Genomic DNA, 18,057 nt, shown 5'->3' with positions numbered 1-18,057 from the left:
TAGCAAATGCAGAAAGTGATGTTTCTCTAACGGCTTGCACGTCAGGATGCCAAGTACCTGTTCCGCTTGTACATGGCCCTGAAGCAGTACCGAGAAGCCGCCCGGACTGCCATCATCATTGCCAGGGAAGAGCAGTCTGCAGGTAGGTCCCCAGTAGGCATGCTTTTCTCCCCAAACAAGCAGTAGAAGCCAGCTCCAGCCCCTTCTCTGTCCGTTTCTAATCTAGGCCTTTGAACCCCAAAAGCTAGGCGGATGGCCATTTCTGGGCTTCAGGGAAGTGAAATAGTTCACCATCACAGAACAGCTCCACTGAAGCCTTCTCATGTTAGGTGCTAGTTCCTCTCCTCCTCACAGTTCTGTCTCCTGGACGGCGACTTCTCTGACCTCTCCAGCCCACAGACCCCCCTGCACTTTCACTACACTTTCTTTCCATCCCAGGTATTTGGCCTTAACAATATAAAACATATTACAAGGTGGAAGACGGTGTGGTATTCTTATTGACCTAGTTCTTTATAACACGCAGGGACTGTTTATAGAATCTCTAGAATGGTTCTGTTCATGTCTATGCTCTGTAAATACTCATTGAAAAAGTCAGAATTAGTCTGACATCTTCACTAATTTTTGCAAGCTGATTCTTTCAGATGTTCATAAATATGGAATACAATTTTGGAAAATATGGACTCAAATCTCATTCTTTATTACTTAGTAACTTAATAAGATGATTAACAAAATCCACCTGTAAAATGGTGGCCCATAGAAAGTCCTCAGATTTCATCCTTTGCAGTAATGTCATCTTACCACCTCTTTTCAAGGAAACTATCGGAATGCACATGACGTTCTCTTCAGCATGTATGCAGAACTTAAATCTCAGAAGATCAAAATTCCCTCTGAGATGGCCACCAACCTCATGATTCTGCACAGTTACATACTAGTGAAGGTGAGGCCCTTTGAGTGACTTGGGACCCAGTCTGCCAGGTGCGCTAATCACCTGAAGGGCTTTCCTTCTGGGCACCTCTCCATTGGATTAGAGCCATTTCCTAGATCTCTGTAGCGTTAACCGAAAAAGCAAGATACAGAATAATTATACAATATGCTGCCTTTTGTGTACCAAAAGGCAGAAAAATATATATTTTTTTCATTGCAAATAAAATTAGAAATATACTTTTAAAAAAACCTAGGAAAAATAGTTTCCTGAAGGGATCAAGGCATGGGGCAGAGGAGGCGTTTCACCAAACCCAGTCAGGGGAGAAGAGGAAGAACAGGTTTCTCCATATAGTATATCTTTTTATACTGTTTTGATTTTGAAGCATATAAATGTATTTACTTGGTCAAAAAAAGATTTACAGAAAACATTTTTCTTTAACCAGAGCTTCCTAAGTTTATTAATTCTAGGATAGTGGATTTTATACAATTCCACTGTGTTTTAATACCATTTAGTTTTCATCTGAATATAAAATAGATATTCACTGAGAAAATTTAGAGAATATAGAAAAGTATAATGAAGAAATAACTTGCCCCCTTTAAATCCATCACCAGATATAACAATTGTTAACACTGTGTTGTATATATCCTCCATATTTCTAAAATACATGTGTGCACCCTTTTTTTTTTACATTAGGAATATATTTATGTCCATAAAAATCACTGATATTTTTTAATCAGTGATTTTCAATAAAAACAAAATAGAACATGCAAACCTGAAATACTTCTATTTACAATTTACATAAATATTATATGTGTGTATATATATATATACACACAGATATATATATATATATATACACACACACACACACATATTTATATACAGACACATATCTTTGTAAAAATACAGGTAGATGCCAACTTACATACTTTTCCAAATTTTCATTTATGTCAAAGTACATCTTTCCCATATTAATGCTAAGTCAGTTTTCAGGCCAGACCACAAGAGCTTATGCAATTCTGAAGTTTTCTAGGTTACAGCAATCACGTTATGAATGGTTTAGATCCTAATTATGGTCCGTAACAGCACTGCCCAATAGAACTTTCCGCAGTGCTAGAAGTGTTCTGTATCCACTAGCCTGGCTGTGGAGCACTTGAAATACAGATAGTGCAACTGATAAACTAAACTTTAAATTTTACATAATCTTATGAGCAGGTCTTTTTATTTTTATTTATTTTAATATTTATTTCATTTATTGTTATTTTTATTTTTGGCTGTGTCGTGTCTTTGTGGCACGTGGGCTTCTCTCTAATTGTGGTGTTTGGGTTTTCTCTTGTTGAGATGTGCGGGCTCAGTAGTTGTGGCATGCGGGATTAGTTGCCCCGCGGCATGTGGGATCTTAGTTCCCCGACCAGGGATCGAACCTGCGTCCCCTGCATTGGAAGGCAGATTCTTTACCACTGGACCACCAGGGAAGTCCCTAAATTTTACATAATCTTAATTTTTATTTAAGTAGCCACATGTGACTAGTGGCTGCCATTTTAGGCCCCATAGGTCTATAGTCCTGATTGTAAGAGAAAACTTAGAATTCCAACTTGCAATCACCAGGAGTGCATTTCCCTTCGGAGCCGCAGGGGGTCCCTTCTCTCGTACAGAAAGGAATAGAAAGGGGGAGGGAGGACTTTCTCAGCTTCAGACATCAGTGCTGGTGCCAATGTGCTGGGGGCACAGAATCCAGCCTTTAGGGGTGGAGGGGAGGATAGAAACAAGTTAGTGGAAGATGGGAACAAAAATAGGGATTGCTATAAGAAGCCCTCCAGGACCAGGGCTTTCTTCCACCAAAAGCCATAGGGATGGTTCTCAAGTCTTTTTCTTTTCCTCCGGCCCTAAGAGCTGGCCCATCACTTCCACTGGACCAGACATCCTTTTCCCCTTCCACTGAAGAGCACCCATGTTACTTTTCCCCTCTGCATCTCTTATTCAAGCACCAGGTATTTTCAAGATTTTTAACTGCTTGTGGTATCAGAAGGGAAACTATTAGACCTTATCAAATAAGAATTGATGTAAAAATGTCACAGCCCTCTCTGACACAAAGGACTGGAGAAAGTCAGCCACATTTCAGGGGAAATGGAGACTTGGCTTTGGTGGATGCTTCCTCCCTGAGCTGAGACAGGGACTTTGGCTGAAGGACAGCCTGGGGCCTTTGCACATGGGGGGCTGAGCCGGGCAGTCTGAGGCCCAGGGAGTCAGTGGAGGGTGACTTTAGATTCAGTTAATATTTACGAATTACGTTGCAGTGCTCAGTAAATTATATCATCATCCACGTGCTTAGACCGGATGGATGTTATGCCTGGGAGTTATTCTGTACTCACCCTTCACCTTCTCACCAAATATCATCAGTTCTGACTCCTCGTCTGTCTACTTCTCTCCATCCCCACTGCCTGCCCTCTGTGGACCGCTTCCTCTCACTGGACGACAGCAGTGACATTGTGGTCCGGCTCTGCCGACTCCCCAGCCTCATGTCATCCTAAGTGGACCCCCTCCTTTCATCACAGATCCCACTCGTACTTACCTAAGCTCAGGCCCCTCCAGCCATCGTTGCCCCTTCCCTTACACAGGCAGCGCCCTCTTCCTATAGCAACTCATCCTCTCTCCTGCCTAACTCAGAACTCAGCTTTCAGGTCTCACAACAACTTGTTAGTCCCCCCATAATGGCCAGTAAGAGATGGACCAGGGATTTGAACTCATGTTGAGTGGTCTCAGGCAAAGTAAAAAGCAGAGTGTAGAGTAGGGGTGAGGCTGGTGACGCCAGGGGGCCAAGTCGCAGCTGCTGGAAGGAGGATAAGGGAGAAACCCCAAGTGGCATTAAAGTAAGGCTGCAAGGAGCCCGTGACCACCTGTTCAGGGTCACAATCAAGGAGTTGTTTATTTGGGTGAATGAAACATGGATTAGGGTTAAAGTCTCTAAGAAGAGTAAAATTTATCATTTATTTCAGATTCACGTTAAAAATGGAAATCATATGAAAGGGGCACGTATGCTTATCCGGGTGGCCAACAACATCAGCAAATTTCCGTCACGTGAGTACTGAGAGGAGCCCGTGGTCCCCATTTCTGCCTGACTGTAGCATGACGAGATCCTCCTCACTAACTCTGCCAGCCGCTGTCCTCTACACGTAGTAACTCATTTAATCCTCACAACAACCCCGTGAAGCGGTGTAACCGGCGTCCGTCCCCAAGACCACCCCCAGGTGTGATAATTCACGAGGGGAACTCACATAACTCAACATACAGTAGTGCTAAAGGTAAGATTTATTACAGGGAAAGGATACAAAGCAAAATCGGCAGAGGGGAAAGGTGCGGGGGGTGCCCGGAGGTCAGGGGCGAGCGTCCACAGCCCCCCTGCCACCCCCCCACGCAGTGAAGTCACACGGGACACACTCAGCACCTCCGGGCAGCACGTGGAAGGTGGTGTCTACAGGGTGCTTGTGAGAGATTCAGTATCCAGGGGTGGTCTTGGGGAGCTGGCCACGTCAGCACCCCCTGCTTGGCCTGTACCAAGTTTTCAGACTCCCAGAAAGCAGGTGCTCCGCATAAACCCTATTGTTTGTACAAAAAGGCCAGGAACAGGCAGCCACTCTTCTCAGTTCTGGAAATGGCGGGAACTCTCCCAAAATCCAAGTTCCCAGATCCCAGTTTCAGGCAGATCCTTCTAAGGAAAACAGTCTCAAGATTGCACACAAGTGGCCTATTGTTATCTTCCCTATTTTACAGATAAGCAAACTGGGGCAAAAGAAGTGAGGTAACACTTGCCCGAGACCATACTGTCAGCCAGTAAGTCTGACTCTGTGTTCTCAACCACTGTAGACCATTGCCTCTGAAAAAGGTCCCAGTATTCTAAAAGACATGTCATTATAACATTTTTCAGTGATTAGATTTTGTCACATTCCATGACGGGGTCAACAAAGGTTTTCTGTAAAGGGTCAGATGTCGAACGTTCCGGGCTTTGTGGGCCACGTGTCTCTGCTGCAACTATTCGACTCCGCCGTTTCGGCATGACCCGTACATAAACGGATGAGCATGGCTGTTCCGACAGAACTTTACTCTTTGGGACACTAACATTTGAACCTCATAAATCTTTCACATGTCACAGAATATTCTTCTCCTTTTGATTTTTTTTCCAGTCGTTTAAAAATGTAAAAGTCTTTCTTAGCAAATGGGCCATACAGAAACAGAGGGCCAGATTTAGCTCACAGGTCATAATTCACCAACCCCTGTTCTCTAAATGTGTTCTTTTTTGTTACATAATAAAGACTAAAATAATTGTACAGCATGCTGGCAAAGGGTGTGATAGGACAGGCATTCTCATGACTGCTGGTGGGAATGGACATTGTTGTGGCCTTTCTAGAAAGCAGTTTGGCAATTTGTGCTAGGAGTATTTTTTCTTTAAAGTCACGTTCTTTGAGCCAGTAATTTGACTTTTAGGTATCTGTCCTGAAGAAACAGGTGCACGCAGAGAGGTTAGTGCATGAAATTGTTCATCTCCCCACCCATTCATCAGCAGTCCTGTCAAATGCAAAACTCTCTCAGAGGCGGGGAAGGACGCACACAAAAGGTTACTGCGAGGGAGTGTGGGTCCTGGTGTTACAGGCCAAACACAGTATCATCAGGGGAAAGACATTGTGGTGAGCAGTTACCTGACTCCACTGCCGTGCCTTTTCCTCGTTAGTTAAACCGTCCATTTCTGGTTCTTGGTCAGAAAAAGCGAATTTAGAGATGTGCAATCCTGGCATCACGCCAGCAGAGGCAACGTGCTCTTTCCGCTCCTGTTTGTGTTGCAGACATCGTGCCGATCCTGACGTCTACCGTGATCGAGTGTCACAGGGCCGGCCTGAAGAACTCTGCCTTCAGCTTTGCAGCCATGTTGATGAGGCCCGAGTACCGCAACAAGATAGATGTCAAATACAAAAAGAAGATCGAGGCAATGGTCAGGTAGGCGGCGACAGCTGTTTCTACCATCTAATCGCACTTCACAAGTGTATCTTTCAGAACATAGCTGCTATTTTGTGGGCTGAACAAGAACACAGATTGGGGGTAGCAATTAGGATTGTACTCAGCTACCAGCACCTGGAAACCGAACGACGGCTTTATCTGACTTATCTGACTCATGCACAAGGCATCGTAGTCCAGGGCTGGTGGTGCCATGTCCCGATGTCACCAAGGACCGATCCCTCTGCCTTTCGGCTTTACCATCCAGAGCACAGAGGTTTCCTCCTCATGGCTGCACAGTGGTGGTTGTCATGGTGGGGTGACATCATGTACCCCATTCAACGCAGAAAGGAGGAGGGAAATTAAAAGATGAAAAGGTCTTTTGCCTTTTTAGTTAGGAAGGACACCACCCCCAGGACTTGCATTTACATCTCACTACTCAGCCGCGTGGCTACCTCTAGCTGAAAAGCATACTGCTGAGTAAAAACCAAGTTCTGTTGGCAAGGAAGAAGGAAAAGATGGCTATTAGGGAGGCAGCAAATAGCATGTCTGCCACAGACAAAGAGTGGATATTTCTCAGTGTAAGAAACTTGGTAATTATACCGCCTATTGCCAAAAGAGACTCCATTTCGAAATCCTGTGTAGCTCCAAAGGCACATAAGGCATATCCTCACTTCAGAAAGCCTGGTTTTCAACAGGAAAACTAGGAGAAAGTAGCATTCATCTTTAGAAAAGGAAAAATTAACTGCAATCCTGTAGTAGTTCTGTACTACCACTTGTTCATAGCGATGACATCTGGGGTACCTGTTAGTCCCATTTTGACGAGGGAACTCAGGTGTACCTGAATCTTGACCCAGAACTCTCTCATCTCAGCCAAGGGAGATGGCTACACCAGTAATGGCAAAGGGAAGCAAATACTACTTATTGTTAGCTGGGCTCATGGCAGAGAACTCTAACCTGGAGAGGGGCTACATGGAACACTCCCTTTTTTTTTTCAAAGCTGATACGCCTAAGTAGCTTCAGACCAAATCAGTCTGAGCCAACATACCTGCCATCAGGGCGAGTGAGGTGGGGAGAAAAAGCTAGAGCACATTTATCCCCCAGTTTCGGGCCACACCAGCCTAGGTGCCAGCTCGAAGAGGCGCTGGTTATTCTCTCCCTGCGCAGGAGTACTCTTAGCTATGAGGTCTAATACGGTATCTGCTGGCTGCATGTGGCTATTTAAATTTAAATTAATTAAAAGTGAATAAAATGTAAAACTTAGTTCCTCACACTATCCATATTTCAAGTGCTCTGAGCTCCACGTGGCTCACAGCTACCGTATTGGAGAGCGCAGAATTAGAACAGTGCCATTGTCACAGAAAGTTGTGCTGCACAGCCCTGGACAGCCTTCACGACCTCAGTACACAAAGGGAAAGACAGAGAAGTAGCAAGCTCACTACTCCAGTGGCAAGGAAGACACGAGACAGCCAGACCCACCCGTGTTTTCTCCCACGTAATGTGCTGTGAACCCCAGCTCCCAGAGATGGCCACGGAATGCTAGTCTGAGCAGCCCTCGTTCCTCTCGCTCCTCCGTGGGCCAGGGCTTGTATCTCTAGTCTCAGAGTCTGACTATGAAGAAGTAGGTGCATTTCATGTGATTCTTCCTCACAGGAGACCTGATACATCCGAGACAGAAGAGGCCACAACCCCATGTCCATTCTGCGAATTTCTTCTCCCAGAGTGTGAACTTCTCTGTCCTGGATGTAAAAAAAACATCCCATATTGCATTGCAACAGTAAGTTTCTTTATCGTTATTTCCCTTTCTTTGCATATATATCTATAGCCCATTTGAATACTTGTTGTGTGTCAATACTTTCTTCACTTCTGAAATAATCTTATCCCTCAAATTTCCTGCAACATTTAGCATACAATTTCATGGTCAACAAAGTTGAAAGTTATATTCAAGGCACATAATAACCTAAGTGAGTATCAGGAAGGCACTGTGGGGCAGGAGAGCACACACTTGGGGATCAGATGGTCCTAGGCTTAGATCGTCTTTCTGCCCCTTACTGGTTACATAACCTGGTGCGATTTGCTTTTACCTTGCTAGGTCCATCGGTTAACAGTACCTGCCTATTGAGGTAAACTGCAGGTTGACGAGAGGACATGTTTGAAGGCTTAGTACAATTCCCGGCATGCTGTAGCACTTAATAAGTGATGGCTTTTATTATACACTTTAATATTAAGACCTATTATTAGAAAATTTTTAAATATCAGATTATTTGTTCATCACTAGGCTAACATAAGCTTTATTTTAAAGGAAAATAAATCTAGGTAATGTCACAATATTGAAGATTATTCTCTTTATACATGAATCTGATAAATTTGGCTTTAGTCCTTTTGATGCCATTTCTTTCTAATCAATTACCCACCTATGTGAAATATCAATAATTTCATAATTTAGAGGTCTGGCTTTTAACTGTAACCATGTATTCTAATTGAATAATGGGGGGAGTTTTAAAAATAAAGATGAATTTTATTCTTCAATGTACTGTTTCCAGGGTCGACATATGTTAAAGGATGATTGGACAGTGTGTCCACATTGCGACTTCCCTGCACTGTATTCAGAATTCAAGATGTAAGTGCACATCATTTCACTCAGCCATACAGATTTATCGAATAATAGGCCTTTTATTCAACCACTTTTATACTGAGGTCTCTTTATTCATGTTCTTAAAAATCTCTAAAGACTCAAATTGTCTTCTTGGAAGAGAACCTTCTGTGATCTTTGAGAACATTTTCACATGAGACTGAATATTCCTAATTCTTAAGTCTCATGATGAACATGTACTAGGAAGTAGAAAGGAATAGTTGCTTTTCACATCACAATAACCGAAAAGTAAAGGAATATTTAATCTACTCTGTCTTTCCCTCTCCAAACAGCATGTTAAACACTGAAAGCACATGTCCTATGTGTTCAGAAAGATTAAACTTTGCTCAGCTGAAAAAAATCTCAGACTGTACCCAGTACCTGCGGACAGAAGTGGAGCAGTGAGTGGCACGTGCAGGTAAGTGCCAGACCATCCACTCACCTTCCCAGGGCACGAGATCCACGGGGTGGACGCAGCTTTACAGTGTGTTTTGCCATTGGCTCCTTTTTGTGCATCATGTAACTTGTCAGATTTGAACGAACAAAACTTGTCAGATTTGAAACAAACCTTTGATGTACTTAAAAAAAAAAGCTAAAACGCAGGTTGTACAGTCTCCATGGTGACAAAGGTTATTTGGCCAAGCAGCATCATGGATTCCAACCAAAACGTATATTATCAAATCACATGGGCTTCTTTTTAACCAGTCCATTAAAACTGTAGCTAGCTATTAACAGGGGGGTTTTTGAGTTCTATAATTCAGGAGAATATATTGTAAAAATTTTTGCTTCCAGAGGCTTGAAAAATCCCCATTTCTTTTTCTTTCCAAGTGTCATTTTTGTTGCATGGAAGCAGCACAATACCCCTTCCACTCTCACTCCATTGGCAAGAATTTACTCATAGGGCCACACGTACTGCAAGCAGAGGCAGGGAAACATAGTCTCCAGGTGGAAAGCCAAAAGCCCCTGCCAAAAACTCTTCAAGATTCTTTAAAAGGAAAAAGTGAGATTAGTCCCTGACACAGCACTAAACATAGTTAAAACGAAACCCTAGGTTTTCACACGAAACCTGTTCTCGCAATCTTCACTCCATCAGTAAACAGCAGCTCCATCCTACCAGCTGATCAGGATGGAAATGTGGACACCACCAATCCCCCAGTCCATGGGCAAGTCCTCTCAGTCCCCCTGCAGTGTATCTGGTTCCCTTCCTCAGGGGGACTTTTTCTTGCACCTGCAAAAATAAAGAGCCTAAAAGACTCGACATGAACTGGCCCCAGCGTCCTCCTCTGCTCACTACGCTGCAGCCCCACTGGCCTCTTGGCTGTTCCTTGGACTCCAAACTGCTTTCTGTAGCACCTGCAGTCTCTCACATTCCTGCCAGCAGCACCCAAGGGTTCTAGTTTTCCCACATCCTCACCAACACTTGCTGTTGTCTGCATGCTTGATTATAACCATCCTAGTAGGTGTGAAGTAGTATCGCATTGTGGTTTTGATGTGCATTTCCCTAATGATAACGATGTTGAGCATCTTTTCACGTGCTTGTCGGCCATTTGTGTATCTTCTTTAGATAACTGTCTTCAAGTCCTTTACCCATTTTTTTAACTGGGTATTTTTTCTTGTTATCGAGTTGTAAGAATCCTTAATATATTCTAGGTACAAGTCCTCTATCAGATACATGATGTGCAAATATCCTATTCTGTGGAAGTATTTTTTTACTTTCTTCATAGCATCCTTTGATGTACAGAAGTTTTTATTATTTTGATGAAGTCCAATTTATTTTTTTTCCTTTGGCTGCTTGTGTTCTTCGTGTCATGTCTAAGAAACCACTGCTTAACCTAGCGTCACAAAGATTGACACTTAATGTTTCATTCTAAGAGTTTTATAGTTGCTGCTCTTATACTTAACGTCTTTGATCCATTTAATTTTTGTGTATGATGTGAGGTAGGGACCCAATTTCCTTTTGTGTGTGGATGACCAGGTGTCTCAGCACCATTTGTTGAAAAGACTGTTCCTTTCCTATTATTACTGGGTATTGTCTTATTATTGTTATAAAGGTTCTTTATTTGTATATTCTAGATATAAATCTTAGATTTATTTTGCCGATATTTTCTCCCACTCTGTGGCTTCCCACTTTTTTCTTTTTTTTTTTTTTTTTTTTTTTTTAATTTTTTATTTATTTATTTTTGGCTGCGTTGGGTCTTCGTTGCTGTGCGTGGGCTTTTCTCTAGTTGCGGCGAGCGGGGGCTACTCTTCGTTGTAGTGCACGGGCTTCTCATTGCAGTGGCTTCCCTTGTTGTGGAGCACAGGCTCTAGGTGTGTGGGCTCAGTAGTTGTGGCACGCGGGCTCAGTAGTTGTGGTGCACGGGCTTAGTTGCTCCGCAGCATGTGGGATTTTCCCGGACCAGGGACCACTTCTTTTTCTTAATGGTCTTTTTTTTTTTGGAATATAGTTGATTTATCAACTATACAATGTGTTAGTTTCAGGTGTACAGCAAAGTGAATCAGTTATACATATACCTTAATGGTCTTTTGATGAGCAGATTTTGATTCTGATGAATTATAATTTATCATTGTTTTATTTTATTATTACTTTCTGTGTCTAAGAAAATTTTTGCCTACTCAAAAGTCAGGAGCATATTCGCCTATGTTTTTTTCTAGAAGCTCTGGGTCTGTGATCCATCTTGAAGTTATTTTTGTTTACAGTATGAGGTGGGGATTGAGATTCTTTTCCCCCTCAAGTAGTTATCCAGTCTTCCAACACCATTTGTTGAAAAGTCTTTCCTTTCCCCATTGAACTACTTGCATGCCTTTGTTGAAAATCAGCTGGGTTTTAAAAATGGGTCTACTTCTGGACCCTCTCTTCTTTTCCATTGCTCTATTTGTCCCCTATTTTTACACTATACTGTCTTCATTACTGTGACGTTATAGCATATCTTAAAGCCAGGTATTGTGGATTCTACAACTTTGTCATTTTTTCCAAGACTGTTTTGACTACTCTTACTTCTCTCCATTTCTCTCTAAAATTTTAGAATCAGTTTGTCAAATTCTGTTTTAAAATCTTGCTCAAATTATGATTGGGATATGTTTATTTTTCTGTTGCCACATATTATGACATATTTAGCATCTTAAAACAATATACATTTAATATTTCACAACTTTTTTTTGAGGTATAATTATCACCTTGTATTAGTTTTAGGTGTACAACATAATGATTTGATATATGTTTACACCGTGAAATGATTACCACAGTAATTTAGTTAACATCCATCACCACACAGTTACAATTTTTTTTTTAATTGAGAACTTTTAACATCTATTCTCTTAGCAACTTCCAAGTATACAGTGTTGTTAACTGTAATCGCCATGCTGTATATTACATCCCCAGGACTTACTTGTAATTGGAATTTTATACCTTTTGACCACCTTCATTCTGCCCACCCCCACCCTCTGGCAACCAAAAAATTGTTCTGTATCTATGAGTTCAGTGGGGTTTTTTTTTTAATTAAACATGTAAGTGAGATCATATAGTATCTGTCTCTTATTTCATTTACCATAATGCCCTCAAGGTCCATCCATGTTGGTACAAATGGCAGTATTTCCTTCTTTTTTATATGTATATACACATGTATACATATACACCACATATTCTTTATCCAGTGCCATTTTCTTTATCCAGTATTAGTGGACACTTAGGTCATTTCCATGTCTTGGCTATTGTAAATAATGCTGTAATGAACACTGGGGTGCAGATACCTTTTCAAGGTAGTGATTTTGTTTCCTTCAGATAAATACACAGAAGTAGAATTGCTGGAACATATGGTAGTTCTATTTTTAACTTTTTGAGGAATCTCTATAGTGTTTTCCATAATGGCTGCATCAATTTACATGCCCACCAACAGTGCACAATGGATACCTTTTCTCCATATCCTTGCCAAGACTTGTTATTTCTTGTCATTTTGATAATAGCCATTCTAACAGGTGTGAGGTGATATCTCATCGTGGTTTTGATTTGCATTTCCCTGATTAGTGATGCTGAGCACCTTTTCATGTACGTATTGACCATATGTGTGTTTTCTTTGGAAAAATGTCTATTCAGAGCCTTTGCCCATTTTTTTAATTGGATGTTTTTTTCTATTGAGTTGTATGAGTTCTTTATATATTTTGTACATTAACCCAAATTATCAGATGTATGATTTGCAAATATTTCTCCCATTCCATAGGTTGCCTTTTCATTTTGTTGATGGCAACTTTTTAGATTGATGTAGTCTTACTTGTTTATATTTGCTTTGTTGCCTTTGCTTTTGGTGTCACATACAAAAATACATTGCCAAGACCAGTGTCAAGGAGCTTACTCTCTATGGTTTCTCGTCTAAGAGTTTTATGTTGTCAGGCCTTATGTTCAAGACTTTAATCCATTTTGAGTTAATTTTTGTGTATGGTGTAAGACAGTGATCCAGTTTCATTCTTTTGCACGTGGCTGTCCAGTTTTCCCAACACCATTTATTTAAGAGACTGCCTTTCCCCATTGTATATTCTTGGCTTCTTTGTCATAAGTTGACCATATATGCACAGGTTTATTTCTGGGCTCTCTATTCTCTTCCATGAATCTGTGTGTCTGTTTTTATGCTGATACCATACTGTTTTGATTACTATAGCTGCATAATATAGTTTGAAATCAGGAAATGTGGTGCTTCCAGCTTTGTTCTTTCTCAACATTGCTTTTTGGCTGTTCAGTGTCTTTGTCGTTACATACAAATATTAGGATTGTTTGTTCTATTTCTGTGAAAAATGCCATTGGAAATTGACAGGAATTGCATTGAATCTGTAGATTGCTTTGGGTAGTGTGGACACTTTAACAATATTAATTCTTCCAATCCATAAGCATAGAAAATCTTTCCATTTATTTATATCTTCAGTTTCTTTCATCAGTGTCTTATAGTTTTTCAGTGCACAGGTCTTTCACCTCCTCGGTTAAATTCACTCCTAGGTATTGTATTCTTTTTGATGCAATTGTAAATAAGATTGTTTTCTTAATTTCTCTTTCTAATAGTTCATTATTAGATACAACAGATTTTTGTATATTGATTTTGTATCCTGCAATTTTGCTGAATTTATTAGTTCTAACAGCTTTTTTGGTGGTCTTCAGGGTTCCCTATATATAATATGTCATCTGCAAATAGCGACAGTTTAACTTACTCCTTTCCTATCTGAATGCCTTTTATTTCTTTTTCTCGCCTGAAGGCAAGAGTGACATCCTTGTCTTATTCCTGATCTTCGAGGAAAAGCTTTCAGCTTTTCACCATTGAGTGTGATAGCTGTGGGCTTGTCCTATATGGCCTTTATGATGTTGAGGTATGTTCCCTCTATACCCACTTTAGTGAAAGTTTTTATCATGAGCAGATGTTGAATTTTGTCAGATGCTTTTTCTATATCAAGATGATCATATGATTTTTATCCTTCATTTTGTTAATGTGGTGTATCACCTTGATTGATTTCTGGCTGTTAGACTATCCTTGCATTCCTCCAATAAATCCCACTTGATAATGGTGTGTGATTCCTTTAATGTATTATTGAATTCAGTTTGCTAATATTTTGTTGAGGGTTTTTGCAACTATGTTCATCAGAGATATTGGCCTGTAATTTTCTTTCTTTAGCTTCTTTGTCTGGTTTTGGTATCAGAGTAATGCTGGCCTCATGGAATGAGTTTGGAAGTGTTTCCTCTTCTGTTTTTTGGAAAAGTTTGAGAAGGATTGGTATTAATTCTTCTCTAAGTGTTTGGTAGAATTAACCAGTGAAGCCATCTGGTCCTGGATTTTTGTTTGTCAGGTTGTTTTTGATTACTGATTCAATCTCCTTGATAGTAATTGGTCTAATTTTCTATTTCTTCATGATTCAGTATTAGAAGGTTGTATGTTTCTAGGAATTTATCCATTTCTTCTAGGTCGTCCATTTTGCTGGCATTATAGTATTTCGTAGTAGTCTCTTTTGTATTTCTGTGGTATCGAATGTAAGATCTCCTCTTTCATTTCTGATTTTGAGTCCCTTTTCTTGGTGATTCTAGCTAAAGGTTTGTCTATCTATCTTTTGGGGGAAAAAAAATAGCTATTAGTTTTATTGAACTTTTCTATTGTCTTTTTAGTCTCCATTTCATTTATTTCTGCTCTTTGAGATTTCCTTCCTCTACTAACTTTGGGCTTAGCTTGTTCTTTTTCTAGTTCCTTAAGGTGTGAAGTTTATTTGAGATCCTTCTTGTTTCTTAATGCAGGTGTTTATTGTTATGAGCTTCCTTCTTAGAAACTGTTTTTGTTGCATCCCAGAAGATTTGGTATGCTGTATAGCTGTACCTCAGTATTCGTGGGGGATTGGTTCCAGGATCCCTAGTGGACACCAACATCCACGGATGCTCAAGTCCCTTATATATAATGGTGTAGTATTTGAATATAACCTATGCACATCTTCCCGTATACTTTAAATCATCTCTAGATTACTTATATTACCTAATACAATGTAAATGCTATGTAAATAGTTGCCAGCATGTAGCAAATTCAAGTTTTGCTTTTTGGAACTTTCTGGTACTTTTTTTTTTCCTGAATCTTTTGATCCATGGTTGGTTGGATCTGTGGATATGGAACCCACAGATATGGAGGGCCAACTCTATTTCCATTTTCATGTGTCAGGTATTTCTTTTATTTCTCTTTTGATTTCTTCTTTGACCCAGCGGTTGTTGAGTAGCATGTTTGAATCTGCACGTATTTGTGAATTTTCCAGTTTTCTTCTTGTAATTGATTTGTAGTTTCATACTTTTGTGGTCAGAAAAGATGCTTGATATGATTTCAGTCTTCTAAATTTATTAAGACTTGTTTCGTGGCCTTACATATGATCTATCCTGGAGAAATGTTCCATGTGTGCTTGAGAAGAATGTGTATTCTCCTGCTTTGGGATGGAATGTTCTGTAAATGCGTTAAGTCCATCTGGTCTAACACGTCATTTAAGACCAATGTTTCCTTATTGGTTTTCTGTCAAATGAAAATCTATTCACTGATGAAAGTGGGGTAATGAAGTCCCCTCCTATTACTGTATTGCTCTTTCTCCCTTTAGATATGTTAATATTTGCTTATATTTAGGTGCTGCTAATGTAAATAAAAAATACTTACAAATGTTATATCCTCTTGTGGATTGATCCCTTTATCATTATATAATGGCCTTCTTTGTCCCTTCTTACAGTCTTTGTTTTAAAGTCTATTTTGTCTAAGTATAGCTACTCCAGCTTTCTTTTGGTTTCCATTAGCATGGAATATCTTTTTCCATTCCTTCACTTTCAGTCTGTGTGTCCTTAAAGCTGAGTGAGTCTCTTGCAGGCAGCATATAGATGGATCTTGGGTTTTATCCATTCTGTCTTTTGATCAGAGAATTTATAATTATATTTAAAGTAGTTATTGATAGATAGGGACTTGCTGCCATTTTGTTCATTGTTTTCTGGCTGTTTTGTAATTCCTTTGTTCCTTTCTTCTTTTCTTGCTCCTTTTTCTCTTTTTGTGATCTGACAATTTTCTGTAGTCATATGCTTAGATAGATTCCTTTCTCTTTTGTCTACCATAGGTTTCGCTTTGTGGATACCATGAGACTTACATAAAATATAACAGCCTGTTTGAAGTTGATAACAACTTAAGTTCAAATGCATTTTTACTCTCACCATCCACATTGTTTGTGATGTCACAATTTATATCTTTTTATCTTGTGTATCCATTAACAAATTATTATAGTTATTTTTACTATTTTGTCTTTTAACTTTCACACTAGATTTATAAGTACCTACCATTACAACATTAGATTATTCTGAATTTATGTATTTAACTTTACCTTTGAGATTTACAATTTCATATATTTTCATATTATTAATTAGTGCCCTTGTGTTTCAGCTTAAAGAAGTCCCTTTAACATTTCTTGTAAGGCCAGTCTAGTGATGATGAACCTCTTTAGCTTTTCCTTGCCTGGAAAACTTCCTCACTCCTTCAGTTTTGAAGGATGGCTTTCCCAGGTAGAATATTCTTGGTTGGCAGTTTTATTCTTTCAGCACTTTGACTGTATCAGGCCACTCTCTTCAAGCCTGCAAAGTTTCTGCCAAAAGAATCTGCTGACAGTCTTATGAGGGGGAGGGGGTTCCCCTGTACATAACAAGCTGTTCTCTTTTGCTGCTTTTAAGATTGTCTTCTTGTCTTTAACTTCTGGCAGTTTAATTATAACTTGTCTTGGTATGGGGCTCTTTGGGTTGAGTTGCTGAGCACTAACTTTGCACTTTCTCATTCTTCTCATTAATGTGGCTGTTATCATCATCCTCACTTTATAACAGAGGTTCAACAGCTTGCCCACACAGTTTTAGTCAGTTGAAAAGCCAAGACTGAAACTCAATTACAGACTGGAAATTTCTTACTTGAATGTAGTGATCCTGCTCCACATTCCAGAAATGAGCAAAAATAATATCTTCTTTATTATGCTTGGCTTTATTACTAAATGCTAGTAGTTATTTGAAACCCTTCTAAAAGCATATGGGTTTTTGTTTTTTATTTTTTTGTCCTTTCTAGGTATTATGGTCCTGAGAAGATACCATTTTTCCACAGGAGGCTGTGTTTCTACCCCTGGCAGATTTCAAGATGGTCCTTCCTGAATACAGAAAAAACAAGGTCACCTCTCCAGGTCACCACTTTCAACTTCTGTAGAGTGGCAAACAAACAAACAGTGACATATAACATGCTGTTTATTATACTCTGTATATTTCTTCTGAGTCTTACATATTCTATGCTCTATACTGTTAATAGTAACCTATGACATAACTGTAAATATTCAGCTTTTTGATATCTTTTCTATTTTGAAATACCTACTTTAAAATAAACTTATTGATTAGATATTTGTAATGTTTTCCCAGATTTAAAGACAGAAAAAGAAATAAAGGAAGATAGCTTTAAACCATACCGTGAAGTTTGGGCAGCACAGATATTAACAGTGTTAAAAAGTTTGAAGTGAGAGGCTTACACAAATCAAGGCTATTTAGCAGAATCAGTCTGAGAATAAAAACATCAAAAATCAGTAAAATCAGCATTTTTAAAGAATGAAACTATAAGCTTATGTTTCTTGAGTCATTATACTAACTACATAGTATGGAATTCCTGTCACAAAATTAAATCATTTGACTTCCCCTGAAGACGTACATTATTCAGAATCTTCCCCAAGGTGGTCGGAGGGTTCCTTTCCCATGTCACACACACCCAATACTATACATATCAGTATATGCTTCCTTGCCATCCAAAGCCAAAGTACCAAAGTCTGAGCAGCTGACAGAATCATGTAGCCTAAGTCTGAGTGTATCATCAGATGATATGATTTTACAGTATAGCCACCAGCATTCTGAGCATTACAGAGGTACCTACAAGCCTAGGGTAGAACCCAAAGTGCCAATAAAGTTTTACAGCATCCAGGTATCCGTATGCATGCCTCCAGCTTTATGTTTTTCCTTCCCAAA

The 18,057-nt window shown here is 39.8% G+C and overlaps 1 protein-coding gene across 1 annotated transcript in view; it reads left to right on the top strand.

The window, feature by feature from the left end:
* Window positions 1–17,445, top strand: part of WDR19 (WD repeat domain 19) — a 78,500-nt gene extending 61,055 nt beyond the window's left edge. The window contains exons 29-36 of the mRNA XM_036852250.1: window positions 46–142; window positions 813–937; window positions 3,922–4,003; window positions 5,764–5,914; window positions 7,565–7,688; window positions 8,455–8,531; window positions 8,837–8,961; window positions 17,123–17,445. Coding sequence (XP_036708145.1) covers window positions 46–142; window positions 813–937; window positions 3,922–4,003; window positions 5,764–5,914; window positions 7,565–7,688; window positions 8,455–8,531; window positions 8,837–8,948 — 768 coding nt within the window. The 3' untranslated portion in view covers window positions 8,949–8,961; window positions 17,123–17,445. The remainder of the gene's footprint in view (window positions 1–45; window positions 143–812; window positions 938–3,921; window positions 4,004–5,763; window positions 5,915–7,564; window positions 7,689–8,454; window positions 8,532–8,836; window positions 8,962–17,122) is intronic.
* The last annotated feature ends 612 nt before the right edge of the window (window positions 17,446–18,057 follow it).

This window comes from Balaenoptera musculus, chromosome 5 (assembly GCF_009873245.2).
Source record: "Balaenoptera musculus isolate JJ_BM4_2016_0621 chromosome 5, mBalMus1.pri.v3, whole genome shotgun sequence".
Lineage (NCBI taxonomy): Eukaryota > Metazoa > Chordata > Mammalia > Artiodactyla > Balaenopteridae > Balaenoptera > Balaenoptera musculus.
This window is presented reverse-complemented; position numbering and strand designations above follow the sequence as displayed.